The following is a 17,131-nucleotide window of genomic DNA, read 5'->3' as shown; positions in this document are numbered from 1 at the left end:
TTTCTTAAAAGCAAATGACCATCACAGGGTAATGCATAGATGTCACTGCCCCACCGTTTTGACCCCTGTTGATGAACGCCTTCAGGGCGCAGGAGATTGTGTCCATACCGAGGGGAGTGCCGGAACCCGCGCATCGTCTCGTGGACGGTCTCCCAGTCCAACCCGTCGAAGTTTGTTGTGCGCCGTTTGCATATCGTCCTGGTCCCGTACTTGAAGGCGGCTGGGGCGTTTTGACCCCAGATATCCCGACTACCAGGTGATTTGCGCTTATGGTATGAGCCGCAATGATAACATATGATATGGTCCGGATAGTGCTTGTCGAAACACAGAATCGAGAACCTCGCTCGCTCAGCCTCATTCCCTTCTTTCTTGATCAGGGCGAAAGGGTTCTTGATGGAGCGGACCAATGTATTCGAGTGGTGGCTCGTCATTGCGAACGTCGCCATAGATGATAAAGGTAGAAGTTCCAATATCGTCCTGGATAAATGCCGAGGCAGTCTGTATAAATGAGTCTGACGGCCAGATTCCCATGGTTTGGGAATATTCATGGGTGTTTCTGTGTGTTGAGTCATGTCGTAAGTCTGGTTTCGTGTTTGCTGGATGCTGTGGTCAGAGATGACTTCTACGCTGCAAACCTTGGGGGGTTTGGGATCTTAGGCGATTATGTATGCTCTGAAATCACCGTTGTGCGTCATATTCGGCGCGTGCGCGGCTATCATTTTGAGAGGTAACCACAGGCAGAAGGTATGTTGACCATTACGTAGAGCTGATTGGGTTTATCAAATCGCATATGCAATACTCGGTACCGCGGGGTGGCCAGAATCCGTGTCGCATGTTGCTGCATACACATCACTGGATCTTGATAAGCAAACACCTCCTGAGCTAATGTATACATCTACCCTATAATAATTGTGCAGAATTCGATACGAATTGGCAGCTACCATTGGCGTCGCGAGGACCATAGCGACAAGCCACTCGCAACTAATTCTACGAGGACCCCCGTGGAATATAATCTTCTGATAAGCATGGCGGCAATAAATGAGAATTCTGAAGAACACTCAGGGTTTTACTGCAAATCGTTGGAATAGGTCGTAGTTCTCACAAGCGGCTTTTGTTCTGACCTCTCGTCTGAATGTTTCGTAATAGTCGCCATCGAGCGGAGGAAATAACGCTACCCAGGCGGCGCGCTGGGGAAAAATGTTGGAACGTCCTAGGATAAACCAATGCGGAGTATCTGGGCAGACGGTTCAGCTTCCGGGTTAGATCTTCCGTGATGGGTGCGAAAGCAGTGCGGAACATGGATATTGTAGCTGCGTCTGGGTAGACCTCATTCGTGTCTTGCGTGCCGAAATGACGCGCGACGGCTTGTAAGTACTGCACATAACTGGAGCAGGGTTTGTAGGTGTACACCTCGATAAGACCCGATGAGTTCACTCTGGCAGCAGATATGGAGGTCGGGTGCATCGTGATGCCAAAAGGGCCGTGTTGTGAAATAAGTTTGGTTGTGCATGCTTACACGCATGCGAAGAGAACAAAGGTCCGGATCGTCGAAAAGATCTTTGCGGGTTTTAGTAATCAACGGTTTCCTCAGGGTCTTCCCTAGTCACCTACGTAATTTCTGCTTACCTGGATAACCACACGCCGCAAGCGTTGGCGGAAGCGGCTACGCGACATGCTTCCCACTCCAAGATCAGAATAAATAACAGGCGCTACTCTACGATTTGGAAGAAAGGCATGATATCACGGAAACGAGCTTTAGTATGACCGCAATGCATGCCCGGATGATGTAAACGTCACGTGACTTGTGCAACCTTCTCTATCGATGTAGAAGCAAGAGTGAAACGATGCATGTAAAGACCTCCGTATGTAGGTAGACAGATATTGAGACGTCTCAGAGGTCATTCTATTCTTGAGCATGCGTCCATGCACTGCGGAGAGCCTGACACAGGACCCGAGTAATCCGCCCACCTGCGCTATACCAAGGCTAGCCGGCATAGCCACCCAACGTCAACGTTCATTGGCCAAAACACATACTCGGGGGAGTAAACAAAAGATCTCGCTGTCTCACTACTGCTGCGTAGTACCGTTGTCGTGCCGGAGCGACACATCGATTGGCTGACGATGCCAAAAAGCGCCTCGTGTGTACACGCGGCTCTGATGCACTTGCGGCTATGTGCTTTTCGCTGTTGCCTGAGAGATGATGAGACGCTATCCCAGTCGGTGATGTGACTTAAACAGGCCTGTAGACTTCAGTTTGTCTTTGTTGCACCAAGCCATCTGGCTCTTTTCGTCTTCACCTCCATTTTCAGATACCAACAGATTACCCAAACCAACAAGATGATCATGGCGCAGGAACGTTCTCTTCGCGTACTGAATCTGTTTGCCAGTGCCCTCACAACACCTTTCCTCATTGCCATCACCGTTCTCTCGCTGGAGTCCCATAGTTACCGGTATTGGTACGACCATCGCGATGTAACTACATTCTGCTTCGGCTACATCCCCCTCGCCATGACTGCGGTTGCTTCAACGGCGAGCATTGTCCACCAACGAAGGCACAATCGTACGCCAGGCCCCAAGCTCGCTCTCCTAGACGGATTGGCGGGTATCGCCTATCTTGCAATACTCATTCCGATCTGGGCAGTCGAGGTTGACGATCTGGGGTCAGCGGGATATGGCTTCTTGGCTGGATACGCAACAGCTCCCATGATTGTCAATATGTAAGTTGTTCAAAGTCCGAGCCAGTCATCAGTAGGGTTGCTAACATGATGACAGGTTTGTCCACTTCTACTTCTTTGCTTGCAAGGCTCGAGCGATGTGGTTTGCGTTGCGTACTCAGACGGTACATGAGTGCCCCAACTGTCACCACAACCTGACGGTGGGCACCCCACAGGTCAAAGAGACGAACAAGGGTGGAGCGCGGTACAGCTTGCTGCGTGGAGAAGACTATCTCGATGCCGACGCTGATGCCGAGCGCTACATCGATGAGAGCGCGAGGTCTTCCGAGGAGCAGCTCCGACCTGAGGGTGATGACAAGGAAGACAAGGGCAAGTCCAGCATCGATGTCTGAGATGTGATCTGGCCTGGTTAGCTCTCGAGCTCTCATGTTGTCGCATCAGAAAGAACGCCGGAGTGTGAAGGAACGATGAAGGGATTGGCGCTGTGATGTCGGATATATTGCGAAACGGCTGGCATGAGGGAACACGTTCTGCGGTCAGATTATATGAGATTGGTCTTGCGGTGATGGTGCAAGAGAGACGTATCATGTGTACGACACATCTTTTCTTAGGCTGGTGGGATATCTAGGATTCATTCGCGAAGGGTTTGCGCTGTCGTTATTTATTGGGCTCAACGTATCTACATCTGTTCGATCATACGTTCGTATCATATGTGGTTATATGCATCAATCGATTGCCTATTCAGACATATTGAGGCGGGAATCTCTCGCCTTGATCCCACTGCAGATTGCCACGTCAGTGATGATTCTCTTCTAGTATGAGAAGTAAGACTTACATGCTCCGCGATACACCCTCCCTCCCATCGAAAACGGTCAACGACTTCCCCAAAACTTCCGGTGCGATAGTTAAGCCAGCTTTGTGGGGACTTGAACGCTGTACGTAATGGTGTGATGCTCTGCGAACTCCAGATTGGAGAGAGGATGTTCCAGGCGGAGTCAGACCCGTTCTGTGCAGCGGGGTTGTGGTTCTATACGTGGTTAGCCGTCATTGATCCTCTTGAAGACGTCGTGACCCTCTTACAATGTAGTCTTTGGCTATGTATTTGAACGCCTCACTGATGTCCTTCTTGTAGATAAAAGCTTGGGCGAAGGCTTCGGCACGCGTAGCTGTCTGCGCTTCGGTTGTGTTCATCACACGCACGCACGGTGCTGGCTTTGTGGGACGCGCCTGGCGGGCTGCAAGTATATCTGACCTGCTATGTATCTCGGCTGGGGCCGCCAGGGCTACAAGAGGTGCAAGCATGATACAGAACAGGGTTGTGAAGCGCATTTTGAGGATGATGTCAATATGGCGGCGCTGCGGTAGCGTGAAGATGGAAATGGCAACGAACGTACAGGCGCGAGCACACTTATACCGCGAGCACCATACTTGAGTATCACCGTTGCTCCTCGCACAGACGTGTGATCAACACCAGACTGACAATTTACGGCACAATCTCCCAAATTGATGCGCCGAGCTGCCCCACCGGCAATATTCCGGGGCATCTGCGAGGCGATGTCACCATTCGTGGTATAAAGAACGCTGTGGCCTTGGGATGTTATCGACGTCTCAGGTTACGGTCGGCAGTTGTCATGGCAAGCATGGTCGCTATCGTCGCAATGTGTAGGGCTGGACAAGGGGCTGGGGCTGGCTCAGATAGACAAGGACGCGAATTGGGCCGAAGCTTCCAGGGACGATGACGTTTGCGCACGTGTGGGGCCGACGCGTCCGGAATGCTGACTCATGCACGCGCGGAAGAACCTTGGAACAGACATGCGCTCGCAAGCAAAGAGACCTCGGCAGCTTGACAAACATCACGCGATTTCTCTACCCTACCACGATATGCGCGTAAACTACCAGGACATGGCCCACCGCCCTCACAACAACTCAACCCAGGCTCGACCAGCCATCGTCCTCCTGCCCCGGCGGGCATTATATCCTTCGTTCTCCCCTGTACACGACCAAGCGAGCTCCTGAAGACTCACGCAGCAGATCCCACTCTAGCGTGCGAGGTACTCGTTATGTGAAATCTCACCAGTCTAAACACCGAATCCAGGCATCGTAGCGCTCGCGCTCACCACCCTCGTCGCCTCTCCATCGTGGCTAGTATCCTAGTCCTCGTCGTCGCTCTCGTCTCCATCGATCATCTCCCCGTCTTCACTCGCCCTCTGAGACATGGCGTGCAATCGGCCTGAGCCCTGCAGATTGTCAGGGTCGTAACCGCTATCGCGAAACATCTGCAGCTGGCCCTCCACGATCGCTACCTTCTTCCGCTGAATCTCCGCGGTGTCCTTGGAAAGATTCATACCCTCGCCAGAATAGTTCAGCCCACCTCCGCTTCGGGCAGCGACTCTCGCATGCGTCAGATCGGACGCAATCCAAGTGTATTCGGATGGTTCAGCATATGATCCAGGGCTGTTTCGGAAGAGATCGCGAGCTCTGCTGTATACCCGAGGAAGTTGCACAACGATCACATTGACGTCTTCGTCGTCTGACGAGTGTGAGGAGTCGGAGGAACCATTGTACTCTTCGTCTTCGTCGTGGAGCTCTTGCTGAACCTTCTGAAGCCTGGCCTGCTCGGCTTCCCATTGCGTCAGTCCACGCCCATGCGCTTTATTGGCCTCGCGATCGATCTTCTGGAATGCCACCTTCTTAGCCCAGGCCTCCTCCTTTTCCTCCTTCTTACGATCTTTGCGCTGATAGGGCTCGGGTCGCTTCTGGAACGTACGGGACGTGGGCGCCGATTGCTTCGCAGCGTTGGATTTCGATATCAAGGGCGCCGTGGACACTGCAGACTTGTAACAGCCTGTCGCTGGGCTCCAATGGTGATGGTATGTCGGACATATCGCTGCCGACTCGCTTTTGCTAGCTCCCGACGCCCAATCTATTTCCAGCTTTGTCATCAACGCCTGCTTAGATTCATGGTACCAACTATCGAGCCTGGATATTTTCAGCAGTTCCAGGGTATCTTCGGCCTTCATGGCCAAAGCACAGACAAAGAAATCGAAAGCTCGTGTGTCATTCTCCGATAGAAGATTCATGAACGCTGGGCTCATGCGGCGGAATCCGAATTTCTCCATGGTACCATCGATGGTGCGAATCAGGCGCTGCTGGGGACGATGCAGCTCCTCATATACTCTATCGATGATCATGTCACATACCGCAAGTGTGCCCATCGTGTGGGCGAAAACGTATAGGTCTTCAAGTTCCTGGATGGACCACTGGATCTCCGTAGTCCGGGTGTCCGGGTGACCCGCGTTGACCAATCCGACAACATCGTGCGTGGGCAGGGCCGCTCGGAAGTCGGGCGAGATGCACGCGACGAAGCGGGCGATAGTATCGGCATCTATGTCTTCTCCGTACTCGATCGTATCGACGGTCGGATCGTTTTTGATGGCGTCCTTTATAAAGGTGCAGTGCTCGATGGCTTGCTTTCGGCTCAGAATAGGTCGAGTGGGATGTCCGCGGCGCACGTCACCGGTCTTCCGCTTAAAGCTCAGAACATCTTCGGTTGCTCGACTGTTCTTGTAGCGTACGACCTCTGCAGCTTCGGCCTCTGGATCGCTCGTTACCTCGCTTGATTGCGCGGCGGCAGGGCTGTCAAGACGTATGATGTCAGTCCTATGGTCTGCAGTCATGTTTGACATAGAGTTACTTACCTCTTCCCTTTTTTCTCAAAGTCACAAATGAGGTCGCTTGGTCTCGATTCTGCCTTCACTTTCCTCGAGAGAAGGAACAACAGCTCCTCATCTTCTCCATGATGCAGTCCCACACGATAGTCTTCTGGCTTGGGCATCGCAACCTTTGTAACACCTCGTGCGGCCTCCTCTTGCGGCTGCGGTGTGGTGTATCGCTGAATACTGGGCACTGGTTTGTCGGCCATGTGTTCACTGCTCTCAAGCACGTTGGTATGGCTAGCAATCGTCAGCGGCTCTCCCTCTTCTATACCAGGTGATGGTATGCGCTCCGTCCGATCTGAGACTGTCTTGGGTGAAACCGTCTTGTGTGGAACTGTCTTTTCTGGGATTGTCTTTCTGGACTGCTCGACGACGCCAACTCTTTTCTTGTAAGCCTTCCGCGCCGATGGAGATACCCACACGAGACCTTTCTCCTCGAGGAACTTCCTCCCGTGGCTGCTGTAGTGCTTCCACATCCCTGATTCAGTAACCTCAGTCTTCTGCTTTTTCGGATCTGCGCGTCCTTCTGCATATCCTTCTTCTACCCATTTGGTGCCGCACTGTTTCATCGAGATGCCTTCGACGTCGTACCATTGCACCAGTTGTATATACTTGGTGTCAACTACCTGAGAAGTCCAGTCTTTGATAGCTGCTACGCCCTCTATGAAGGCTTTGATCTCTTCATCGCTAGGTATGTCCTTCGCAGCAACTTTGGCGCGCGCACCCAGTGAGTTAGACTTTGTCTTGCGCTTTTTCATGGGCGGAGAGTTCGCGTCCTCGTTGTCATTATGCTCCCTGGGCTGGTCCGTGTTGAAAGCGGTATTTGTAGGGAGCACTGGAGCGTCCGCGGCGACGTAGGGCTCATTCAACCGACGCTTCCGTGCTGTGGTTGACATCCGCGCTGAGGCGTCAACCTCTTCTGTAGGCTTATCTGTGGATGACATGATCACAGTTGCAGAATCTTTCGGCTGGTTTGATGTAGCGGCTTGCTGTCGTGTGTCTTTTGCGATGCTTGGATGTTGTGGTACTTCTTCACCTACACCGGAGTGTCGCTGGTAGCAAAGAGTAGGTTGAGGCAAGAGTATAAGTAGATTGGGCAAAAGCGCAGCGGGAGGATCAGGCTCGCGGACTTTGTAAGAGGCACAAGCAAAGCCCACTCAGTGAAAATCATTTTCAGTCAGTCTCGTGAGTGCATGGGCTCATATCAAGAGGCGTCAGTCAACAACCGCGCGTGTGGTCTGATTGTGATCGGAAAAAAGGAAGTGAAAGTAGGAGGCTTCGAGTGGCTACGTTATAACAAGGCTAGAGGGCAATTTGACTTGAGATGATTCCTCGTCCGTCTGTCTCATCAGCTCACCGCGGCGCCGATATGCTCTGGTCCGAACTTCCACGCCAAGAACCCCGGCAGGCTGACCTTCATTGCTTGTCGCTCGAGGCTTTCCAACTTTTGTTCTGCCAAATCCGCCATTTCTGTCTCTCCCCTTTCATTCGCCCTCAGCCACTCGTCGTGTTTGGCCTTGATCGCGATCCGAAGGTGCTCAGGTATAGCCGGTGGTGGAGTTGAATTGGGTGAATGACCGGGTTGTACTTGATTGGGAGTGCGAAGGGGGCGGGAGCTGGAACTGGATGCGCGACTTGCTGAAGATGTTCGAGAGGCGGTGCGACTTTGGGCGGTATTGACTACATGGCGAAAGATCAGTAAGTTGTTCCTCTTAGTCAAGTTGCCGATGACCGTGTAGAAGACGCACCGGGATTCTTCGTAACCTTACCCTGAGACCTCCGCCTTGCCGCTTCCTGTCGCTTTTCCTTCTGTCCTCGCGGCTGTCCTCGTACGTGTACAACTCCATTCACCACATCCAGCTCCCGTGGATGCACAAACTTGAAGTCTTCACCGCTCAGTCCCCTTTCTTTGAACTCTTCCTTCTCAATCTTCGTGTAGAGCTCCCATGGTCTGACAGCGCCTTGCTCTTGATACCACACTGGGCCCCACCTCCTCACCTGATACGATATACCGTATTTGGTGCTGACGCTGCCATAGCCAGCGCCGTTGTACATGCTCACAACGTCTTTGTGTGTATAGCCATCAAATATGCACCATTCGATGACTGCGAGGGCGCCGACCGGGACGGCGGAGCTGTTGGTCGTACTAAGAGGTGTAACGGGCGCATGCGCAAGCAGGGGTTGTGTAGACGACATGCTGGTGGTTGGTTGTAGGTTTAGTCATCTGGCAGTCGCGACCGAAGGGGAAAATGTGGCAGGTGGCCAATCATGAAATAAACGAGTGCTCCAGATAAGGCAATCGCGTCATTTCCCAGCTTTCACTTCACTTGTTATGCTTGTTGCAACAGATCAGAAGCAAACTCTGCAGAGACTAGGAATGCAGCGCGCGAATTGATCTCGCTATTGACCCATGAGAGACATCGAGCCTCCCAAGGCCTCTGACCTGTCACATGAAGACGCCGAGCCAAACTCCTGAGCCCCACCCCGTAAGACATGTAAACTACAAATGTTTGCGCTCCTTCTTCAAGCCAGCAGCAAGCTGCAAAACTCAACGAAAAAGAACACTTCCCAGACTTGCCAATGCCAGCTCAGACTAATCTCCTCACTGCCAGCATCCAAGCCTATCTTCTGTATGCGCGCCGACCAGGTAATGAATTCGTCAACACCCCCGGCAAGTGTTGATATAGGCTCCTCAGGACCAGATGTACTGAGCTTGCTAGAATGCGGAACACTAGAGTGTAAGACCGCCTCGCGCTCAGGGTAATGTCTGGAAAAAATGATAGGGTCGAACATATCAGGAAACCAGCAACGGATACCACAAGGATTAGCCCGAAGGCCATACAAGGATCTTTTGAGATGAGCACGCATGGAAGCGGTGTGTAAAGGTGCCTTGTTATAGTTGAGTTGAGTGAGCTGCGAAATCTCGGTGTTGAGAAAGGGAGAGAGGGAGGGGAGGGCGGATTTATATATAGAGCCAGCGCAACGCTAGCTGTCGGTTAGTCCGTGCGTGGTTGCGCGGAGCCTTCATCGACAGTGAATGACCCTGCGGTGACCTTATCTTGACTAAAGCCTGTTTGGGCTCAGAGTATAGAGAAAGGTTGACTTAATCAGCTGGAATAGGCAATTCACCGTGGTATTGCGGGGTCATTTGGGTTTCTTCGCTCATTTGCACTGTCCAAATCGCAGCTTCTCACTTTCACTTCCACCCAAGGCGCAATTATGCGCATTCACTATGAGTTTCTGGCTTGTCGGCCAACCTTGGCGCTCACCTTCCTGAACTTGGAGCTGCTTGATTCAATTCACACATCAAGCTCGCCATACAATCTCTACCTAATCACAGCCATACCATACCATCGCCTGGAGTATACATCCGCATAGCATGACGACCATGTCGTGCTCCGACGTGAGCGAGGCGGAGAAGTACCTTTGGGAATCGCTTCCTCCCGAGTTGCAACATATGGTTTGCGAATACGTAAGTAATATACATCTTCCTCTGCTATGTAATACTACACCATGCCGACTACATTGGTCCTGCCAGCGATCTTATGAGCAGGCTATAATCTTTGAAGTGTATCAGGATACGGCATTGCTACTCCTTCTATCGATTATCGTGCTAACGTATACTGTAGTTGCCCCAACATGCCATCTCCCGGCGTCTGAGCGTTGCTGTCTCCAATAGTTGGGATGACAAGGTCGCTCTGTTTGAGCAGTACCTGTACAAGAAGCCGTACCTTCGGATGGAAGCAGGCTCGCTGGAGCGTTTTAACGGCTTGACTACATCTTGGTCTCCGGACCGTCAGCATCACGATCGGCTCTCGAAATTTCGAGACATGTTGATACATGTCACACCTGAAGCAGGTCGGAAGTGCCTGGCAATCATGAGGAATCTCACTGCTTTGTTGGATCTTCCTCAAAGTATATCAAACCTACGGGTAGTCGCTTTCACCAATGAAAGCAGAGTGACTGCGCAGACCGAAAAGCTCTTTTTGAAGTTTTTCAAGCGCCAATTGTGGTATCTCGACGTTCTGTGCATACCAACATGGTATGATGGTGAGAAGGTGGAGAAGAACTTCATCTGGGGTGTATTGCCTCATCTTCTCCAGCAATGGGATTTCTTCCATCCCAAGAACGAAGAAGAGCTTGAGAGCGTTGCTCTCCACAATACTGCTGCTCTGGGCGACTCGGCGAACTCTTTCGAGTTCGATCGGGAGATTCGCATGCCAAAGCTCCTCGAGACGACTGGAAGCCCAATGCTGGGGGTCAAAGTCCGCCGGCCCTTTGACAGCCGCACGCATGAGGCTGGCAAAGAAGTGGAGATCTTGGTGAACCGCGATGCCCCCGCTCACTATTGCCGAAAGCTTTTGGAGCAGAAGCCAGGGCGCGAAGTTGTCTCGATCACCATTGACAACGGTAGCGCGGAGTCTCTGGTGCCACTACAGCCCATTCTCAAGGGTCTTCGTTGGGATAGCATCCTGGAGAGTCTCGAGGAATTCTCCGTTACATACCTTGATCTCGCGGAATACGGCAATTCGATGATAATCGAGGACGAAGACGACATCCTGATCAGCGCGATCAAGTCATTGACGATCAAAGATTGCGTGGGCATTCGCAGCTTCTTTGACGGTTGTCATGCCGCATCGATCGATCCTTCGTCTCTGATCCTCAAACAGTCGCTTCAGAAACTTGAGCAGGACGAGGAGACGGCACTATGCACACTCATAGCGTCTTGCAGTGACCTACAAACCCTGTGCCTGATCTACGACAAGGCCAAACCGATCTTCGAGGGCACCACCACACCAAGCTTCTGGGAAGGCAGCATCAGCAAGACTGACCAGCCCGATTACTGCCACTTTCCCCTGGCCACCATCCTCCCCAGTATCGGTCATTCATTGACATCTCTATATCTCGGAGCTGACCCAAGCCTTCGACTTCACACAAAAGACCTCAATTTCATCGCTACCCAATGTACCAACCTCATCAGCCTTGGTATCCCGTTCCCCGCCTTGACCGAGGACATTACCCCCGACCAGTTCTGTCAAGAGATATCGGATCTTGGTGTTCTACGAGACCTACTACTCCTCCAGTATCTCCACCTATCATGCCCGCCGACCGAGCCCGATGAAGATGGCGATCTGCCACCTCCAGTCGAAGACATAGCACGCTGCGCTCTGGAGATGTTACTGAACAAGTGGATATTGACTCACGTCAAATGCTTCACCGTGGCCTTTCGCACAGCGACGTTTACCCGCGACACTTGCCATTTCCGGGTAGTATCATACACCAACAAGGTCGAACGCATCTCCGAGAAAAAGCTAGGAAGGAACATGGAAGCATTTGGTCACTTTGTACGAGGCGACTGGGACGAGATGGTGAGAAAGAAGACGGGACTTGAACTGCCGCCAGCTGATGAGAACGACTCAAAGGATGGAGGTACGGAGGGATATATGGTGGACAGTGCACCGTACAGGCATTTTGACCCTTGGTCTACAGCTTCGCGCTGAGAGTGTTTGAGCCCTTCAAAGCGTCGTCGATGGCACACATGGCCTGCACCAGCTTCTCTTCTTGTAATCTGGGTGCGACGACTTGTACACAAAGCGGCGTGCCAAGGTAGACCGAACGATCAGTGTTGGTCCCTGCATTTCGTGTTAGTATGTGAGCGCTTCGGTATTTCCAACGAGTCGAGGAAAATAGTAATACTTACAAAGCTCCCTGTTTGCTTTGTCCCAACTTCCCAATGGCTCCGTGCTCGCCATCTCGCCCTTCATATCCGCCTCTTCAAACGACCTTACTGGTACAGTACCGGCAGGGTAGTCTAACAGTACAAACGAACTCGTGTAGCTGACGCCGTTGTACCGGTCAATGGGCGGCACAGGATGTGGCGCGACTGGGCAGATAAAGGCATCGATCTCGCCATGCGCATCTTTCCAGATGCTCAAAAACTCCTTTCGCAGCTTCTCGCGCTTGCCATGAAATTGCTGAACTTTGGGAAGATTCATCGGCTTCTTGCGTTTGAGTCGAGTCGATAACCATGGCGAAAGTGGCTCGTTGAACGATTCCAGCAAGTCGAACATGGCGTTGCCACCTTCAACACCGAATAGCGCATTGGCGAGGGATTGACATTGAGAAAAGAGAGGGGTGATGTCCATCTCCACTGCCTCGATACCAGACTTTTGCAGTTTAGCTTTGACTTCATCTAAGATGCTGGAGATTGGTGGATGTGGTTCAATGACTCCATCTCGCCGGACGATGCCGATCCGTAGCTTCTTTCGCGTAGTTGATGAAGAATTCCATGGCGATGGTATGACATCTGGATCCATATTCCACGGCTGCTGGGATGCGACTGCGCTGAAGAAGAGTTCGACGTCGCGCATGGTGTGTGCGAGCGGCCCTGCACTCGCCGGGATACCAACTTTTGTTGCTCCGGGAAGCATGCCGCCCTCTTGACCCGCATAGGGAATACGTTCCCAGCTGGGCTTAATACCGAACATACCATCGCACATGGCCGGGATCCTGATGCTGCCGCCCACATCTGTGCCTACACCCAAGATTGAGCCGCGCATCGCGATGAGAGCGCCCTCTCCACCTGAGCTTCCACCAGCGGTCACAGCAGTGTTGAGCGGATTAATAGTTCGCCCGAAGACGTTGTTGTGGGAGTCGAGTGCCATGAGCGTTTGAGGTACGTTGGTCTTGCAATAGAGAACTGCACCGGCGTTGAGTAAGCAATCGACTAGGATCGAGTTCTCTTGTGCCGGTTTGAAGCAGAGAGCTGCAAGCCCGATCGATGCATCATGACCTCGGACCCTGAAGGTGTCTTTCAGTGAGATGGGAACGCCGTGGAGTGGCCCAAGGGGTGCTTTTCCTGATGCCAGATGGGCGTCAAGCTCCTGGGCTCTCTTCAGCGCGTCATCAAAGAAGATTTCTGTGAGGCAATTGGTGACTTGGTGGGCAATTGCTGCTGTCTGCCATAATGTTAGTCCATCAGCCGCTACCAAGAGGTCTGCTCCAATTTGGGACGGCTTACTTTACAGAAAGCCCGTGTCACATCGACGCATTTGAGTTTCTTCCCTCTGATTGCTTCGGCCAGTGCCACAGCATCATATCGTCCGGTGATCTCCAGCTCCTCTTCTGTCAATAGCCCTGACTTGCGTGGTATATCGATGTAGCTCTTTACGTCGGCTCCTGGTAAGACATTCAACTTCCATTCTTTTGGTATGCGCTCGTTCTGTTCTGCTTTCTTCCGCCTCGATACGGACCGCCAATCTTTGTCTGCAGATGAGCCTCCTTGCGACATTGTGATGTATGCGACAGTTGAGGAGTGACGCTGTGATATCGCGGACATAGAGGACGCGCGGGTAGGAGCCGAGGTATACTAGATTGGGACTAGCTTGAGGGGTAGGGGCCCGGGGACGTCGACACCTCCAGGGCTGCCCAGGTGGTCAACTCGCTTTCGCAGCGCCGTGGATGCGCGAGCAGATAAAGCTAGGCTAAAGCAACGCCTGTCGCTGTACGTTCTACCGAACCTCCTACTCATTACTCGCCTTACGCACCTTGGGGCATACGTGCGCTTAGCCATGTTCATCTTTGCTGCTCTTTCGCGCCACTTCCGGCTTCAACACGACTTATCGCAACGGACAGCCTCTGCTTTGAAAGGTCTTGTTATCCAGAGACGAGAGCTCGAGCGCGCATGGTGCAGGCTGGAGTGCCTATCCGAGACGGCAGGACGCCTCTTTGCGCTAGGGAAATGAGCGTACCGTACCTGGCATACCGGGAGAATGCGATAAGGGCTCAGTCTCGAAGAGCCACGAACAGCCTCAAACAACGACTACGAAGGCATCGGTACAGCCGACGGAGCACTTCAGAATGGTCACATGTCTACGTGTTCGGCCTGACTCTAGTTGCTGACATCTGACACGACGGGGAGTCGCGGTCGCGCTTCTTATCCCTGCCGCTGACAGCCAGGGCGCGCCGCAAGCGCTGTCCCAATTGGATGGCGTCTCCTGCCCCGGAATATTTTCCCACTCGGCCTGCCATCTGGCACCACGACGCACGCCGTGCCCCCATTGCTAGTAGCCCGCCCATAGACACCAGACTCGCTCTTGTACTCCTTTCCCTTCTCTACCTCTGCACCACTTGCACTACATTTTTTTTTCTAATTCGATATTCGCATCCTTCGCTATGGCAGCCGGCAACTTCTCGCTGCCCCCGGGCCAGCACCCTTACTACCCCATTGAGAAGGAGATTGTGGGCTATCTGGCCAACGAGCTGGGCACGCTGGACCTGCTGCTCATGTTCGCTGCCGGCTGCGTCGCCATCTTCAGTGTCACGTACGTGATGGTCAAGCGCCTGCGCCCCAATGCCAGCACCGGCGACCTCTCCACCATCATGTGGTTTGTGCTGTGCGGCTGCATCCACTCGTTCTTCGAGGGCTACTTCGCCTACAACTTTAGGAATATGGGCGGACTGAACGACCTCTTTGGCCAGCTGTGGAAGGAGTACGCGCTCAGCGACTCGCGTTACCTGACCCAGGACGCCTTCGTTTTGTGCATGGAGACCGTCACCGCTGTACGTATACGTCTTGTTTGGGCTTCTCTCGAAGAAGGACAGCAACTAATCAACATTCTCACAGGTATTCTGGGGCCCCGGTTCCTTCCTCTGCGCCTACCTCATCGCCATCGACCACCCGCTCCGCTACTCGGCCCAACTCATCGTCTCGCTCGGCCAGTTCTACGGCGACGTACTGTACTATGCTACCTCGCTTTTCGACCACTACATCCTCAACCTGTCGTACTCGCGTCCTGAGCAGTTCTACTACTGGGGATACTTTGTCCTGATGAACGCTTTCTGGATCGTGATCCCAGGATACCTCATGTACCAGAGTGTCATGGCCACTTGGAGCGCGTTTGCGGCTGTCAACGACGCGGCGAAGCTCGTTGAGAAGATCGGCAAGAAGCGCAACTAGAAGGATGTTCCATGCATCAGACGCATACAAGCAGTGCCTCTGAGGAGGACACCAATACCGCTGGAGTGGAGGAGTGACTTGGCCAAGGACATCATTTTTACGGTTTGATTGTTGGGATGGGTTGAAAAAGCATTTTGGATACAGACACGGTACTTGATACCCTAGTTTTGAAGGCGTGGCTTGGACAGGACGCCCTAGATCGATAGACTCGGATAATGCTAATAGAAGATTATGGCAAGTAGATGCAGCTTCAGAACTCCTTTACAACGTATGTTCCCGGAAACTTAGCAAGTAACGCCGGGATTGCCGATCACCCATGTTAGTGTAAACCCTATTGTCGGCATTTTTCGCGTCGTAAGCTCGATCCTTGCCGCCCATCACAAACAGGCCGAGCAGTACATAAGCACTTGGAGAAGTTCCCGGCATCTTTACATGGGCTAGAACTCTTGACACAAACAACCATGTATCTGTCGACTACTTGCCTCGCACACTGGTGTCTTTTTGCCCTATCGGCGACAGCTCTTCCCAACGCCGTAAATCATGCGTCTCCTCCCATCTCCATTCAGATGGCCCAGTCGATCATCTCCCGGAGCCAGGGTATCCTGATCAGCCAGACCGACTCCTCTGCCCTATTGCAGGCTGGATTTACGCAGAAGACGTTCCACGAGATCCTCTCCACTTATGCAAACAGTTCCTTGGCCCCAGCACTTAAGGCCTACATTACTAAGAGCGCCGACTCTGTGGTACCTGTCGTCTCCAACGCAACGCGCGACACGAAATACCCATTGGACCGTCTGAGCAGCGGAAACGGTCTACTACGATTATGGCAGGAAACCGGGGATGAAAAGTACAAAACAGCATTCGAAGCATTGAGAAAGAGTGTGGATTTGCAGCCTAGAAATGACCAAGGCGGGTTATGGTACTATGTCTACCCGTACTGGAGTTACCTGGATGGCATGTTTAGTCTGACTCCGTTCCTCGCCGCATACACAAACGATGTTGGTAACTCTGCCATGACTGAAGATACGCTAGAAGACATGGTCTTCCAACTCGATCTGCTATGGCAGCGCTGCTACTCGCAAGAAACCGGTCTCCTAGTACACGGTTACGATGCCAGCCACACAGCAGTCTGGGCCAACAGCGCTACAGGCGCCAGCCCGCACGTGTGGGGACGCAGTCTGGGATGGTACTGTATGGCACTCATCGATACGCTCGAATTGCTCCCCGCGAATGCAAGCCACGCACGCCAGTACATCGGATCTCGGTTCCAACAACTCATGCCCGCTATCGTGGCAGCCGCAGATGGAAAGACTGGGGCGTGGTGGCAGTTAATGGATCGACCTGGCGAAGAAGGCAACTACTTGGAGAGTAGTGCGAGCAGTATGTTTGTGTACTCTTTGCTCAAGGGTGTAAGATTGGGGGCTCTATCCACGGATGCAGCATGGAATGGCACCGCTTCATACAGCGGCGGCCAAAGCGCGTATGTGGATGTGGCGAAGAAAGCGTACGAGTATATCGCCGATACATTTGTCGTCCATGATGGAAACGGGACGCTAGGCTGGAACGGCACGGTCGGGGTATGCAGTCTGAACTCGACGGCTAGCTATGAGGTGAGTAATGGAAGGGTTCAGCAGAGTGTGTCAATGCTAACGAGATATGTCAGTATTATGTGGGACAACCGATAGTTTACAACAGTCCTCTGGGGTCGTTGGCCTTTGTGAGAGCAAGTTTGGAGGTTGAAAGATTGGCCCTACAAGGTTGAGAGGTTGTATGGTAGACAC

The 17,131-nt window shown here is 52.6% G+C and overlaps 6 protein-coding genes across 6 annotated transcripts; 4 read left to right on the top strand and 2 right to left on the bottom strand.

Annotated features, from left to right (window-relative positions):
- Nucleotides 1–2,337: 2,337 nt before the first annotated feature.
- Nucleotides 2,338–3,067, top strand: J4E92_005933 (uncharacterized protein; the record flags this gene model as incomplete). Its single annotated transcript, XM_051497309.1, has 2 exons — nt 2,338–2,717; nt 2,773–3,067. The coding sequence occupies 2 exons, from the start codon at nt 2,338–2,340 to the stop codon at nt 3,065–3,067; spliced, it is 675 nt and encodes a 224-aa protein (XP_051352969.1).
- A 1,758-nt stretch (nt 3,068–4,825) lies between these two features.
- Nucleotides 4,826–8,587, bottom strand: J4E92_005932 (uncharacterized protein; the record flags this gene model as incomplete). The annotated part of the gene is made up of 3 exons (XM_051497308.1): nt 4,826–6,311; nt 6,374–7,427; nt 8,140–8,587. The coding sequence occupies 3 exons, from the start codon at nt 8,585–8,587 to the stop codon at nt 4,826–4,828; spliced, it is 2,988 nt and encodes a 995-aa protein (XP_051352968.1).
- A 1,192-nt stretch (nt 8,588–9,779) lies between these two features.
- Nucleotides 9,780–11,867, top strand: J4E92_005931 (uncharacterized protein; the record flags this gene model as incomplete). The annotated part of the gene is made up of 3 exons (XM_051497307.1): nt 9,780–9,863; nt 10,021–11,760; nt 11,847–11,867. 3 exons carry the CDS (start codon nt 9,780–9,782, stop codon nt 11,865–11,867), a joined length of 1,845 nt encoding a protein of 614 aa, XP_051352967.1.
- An 8-nt stretch (nt 11,868–11,875) lies between these two features.
- On the bottom strand, nt 11,876–13,682 carry J4E92_005930 (uncharacterized protein; the record flags this gene model as incomplete). Its single annotated transcript, XM_051497306.1, has 3 exons — nt 11,876–12,024; nt 12,093–13,350; nt 13,413–13,682. The coding sequence occupies 3 exons, from the start codon at nt 13,680–13,682 to the stop codon at nt 11,876–11,878; spliced, it is 1,677 nt and encodes a 558-aa protein (XP_051352966.1).
- An 884-nt stretch (nt 13,683–14,566) lies between these two features.
- On the top strand, nt 14,567–15,350 carry J4E92_005929 (uncharacterized protein; the record flags this gene model as incomplete). Its single annotated transcript, XM_051497305.1, has 2 exons — nt 14,567–14,953; nt 15,018–15,350. The coding sequence occupies 2 exons, from the start codon at nt 14,567–14,569 to the stop codon at nt 15,348–15,350; spliced, it is 720 nt and encodes a 239-aa protein (XP_051352965.1).
- Nucleotides 15,351–15,916: 566 nt separating this feature from the next.
- On the top strand, nt 15,917–17,035 carry J4E92_005928 (uncharacterized protein; the record flags this gene model as incomplete). The annotated part of the gene is made up of 2 exons (XM_051497304.1): nt 15,917–16,830; nt 17,014–17,035. 2 exons carry the CDS (start codon nt 15,917–15,919, stop codon nt 17,033–17,035), a joined length of 936 nt encoding a protein of 311 aa, XP_051352964.1.
- Nucleotides 17,036–17,131: the final 96 nt, after the last annotated feature.

This window comes from Alternaria infectoria (genome assembly GCF_024043175.1).
Source record: "Alternaria infectoria strain BMP 0036 chromosome Unknown scaffold_8, whole genome shotgun sequence".
Lineage (NCBI taxonomy): Eukaryota > Fungi > Ascomycota > Dothideomycetes > Pleosporales > Pleosporaceae > Alternaria > Alternaria infectoria.
The sequence above is the reverse complement of the archived record's forward strand: the minus strand, read 5'-3'. Positions and strand labels throughout refer to the sequence as shown.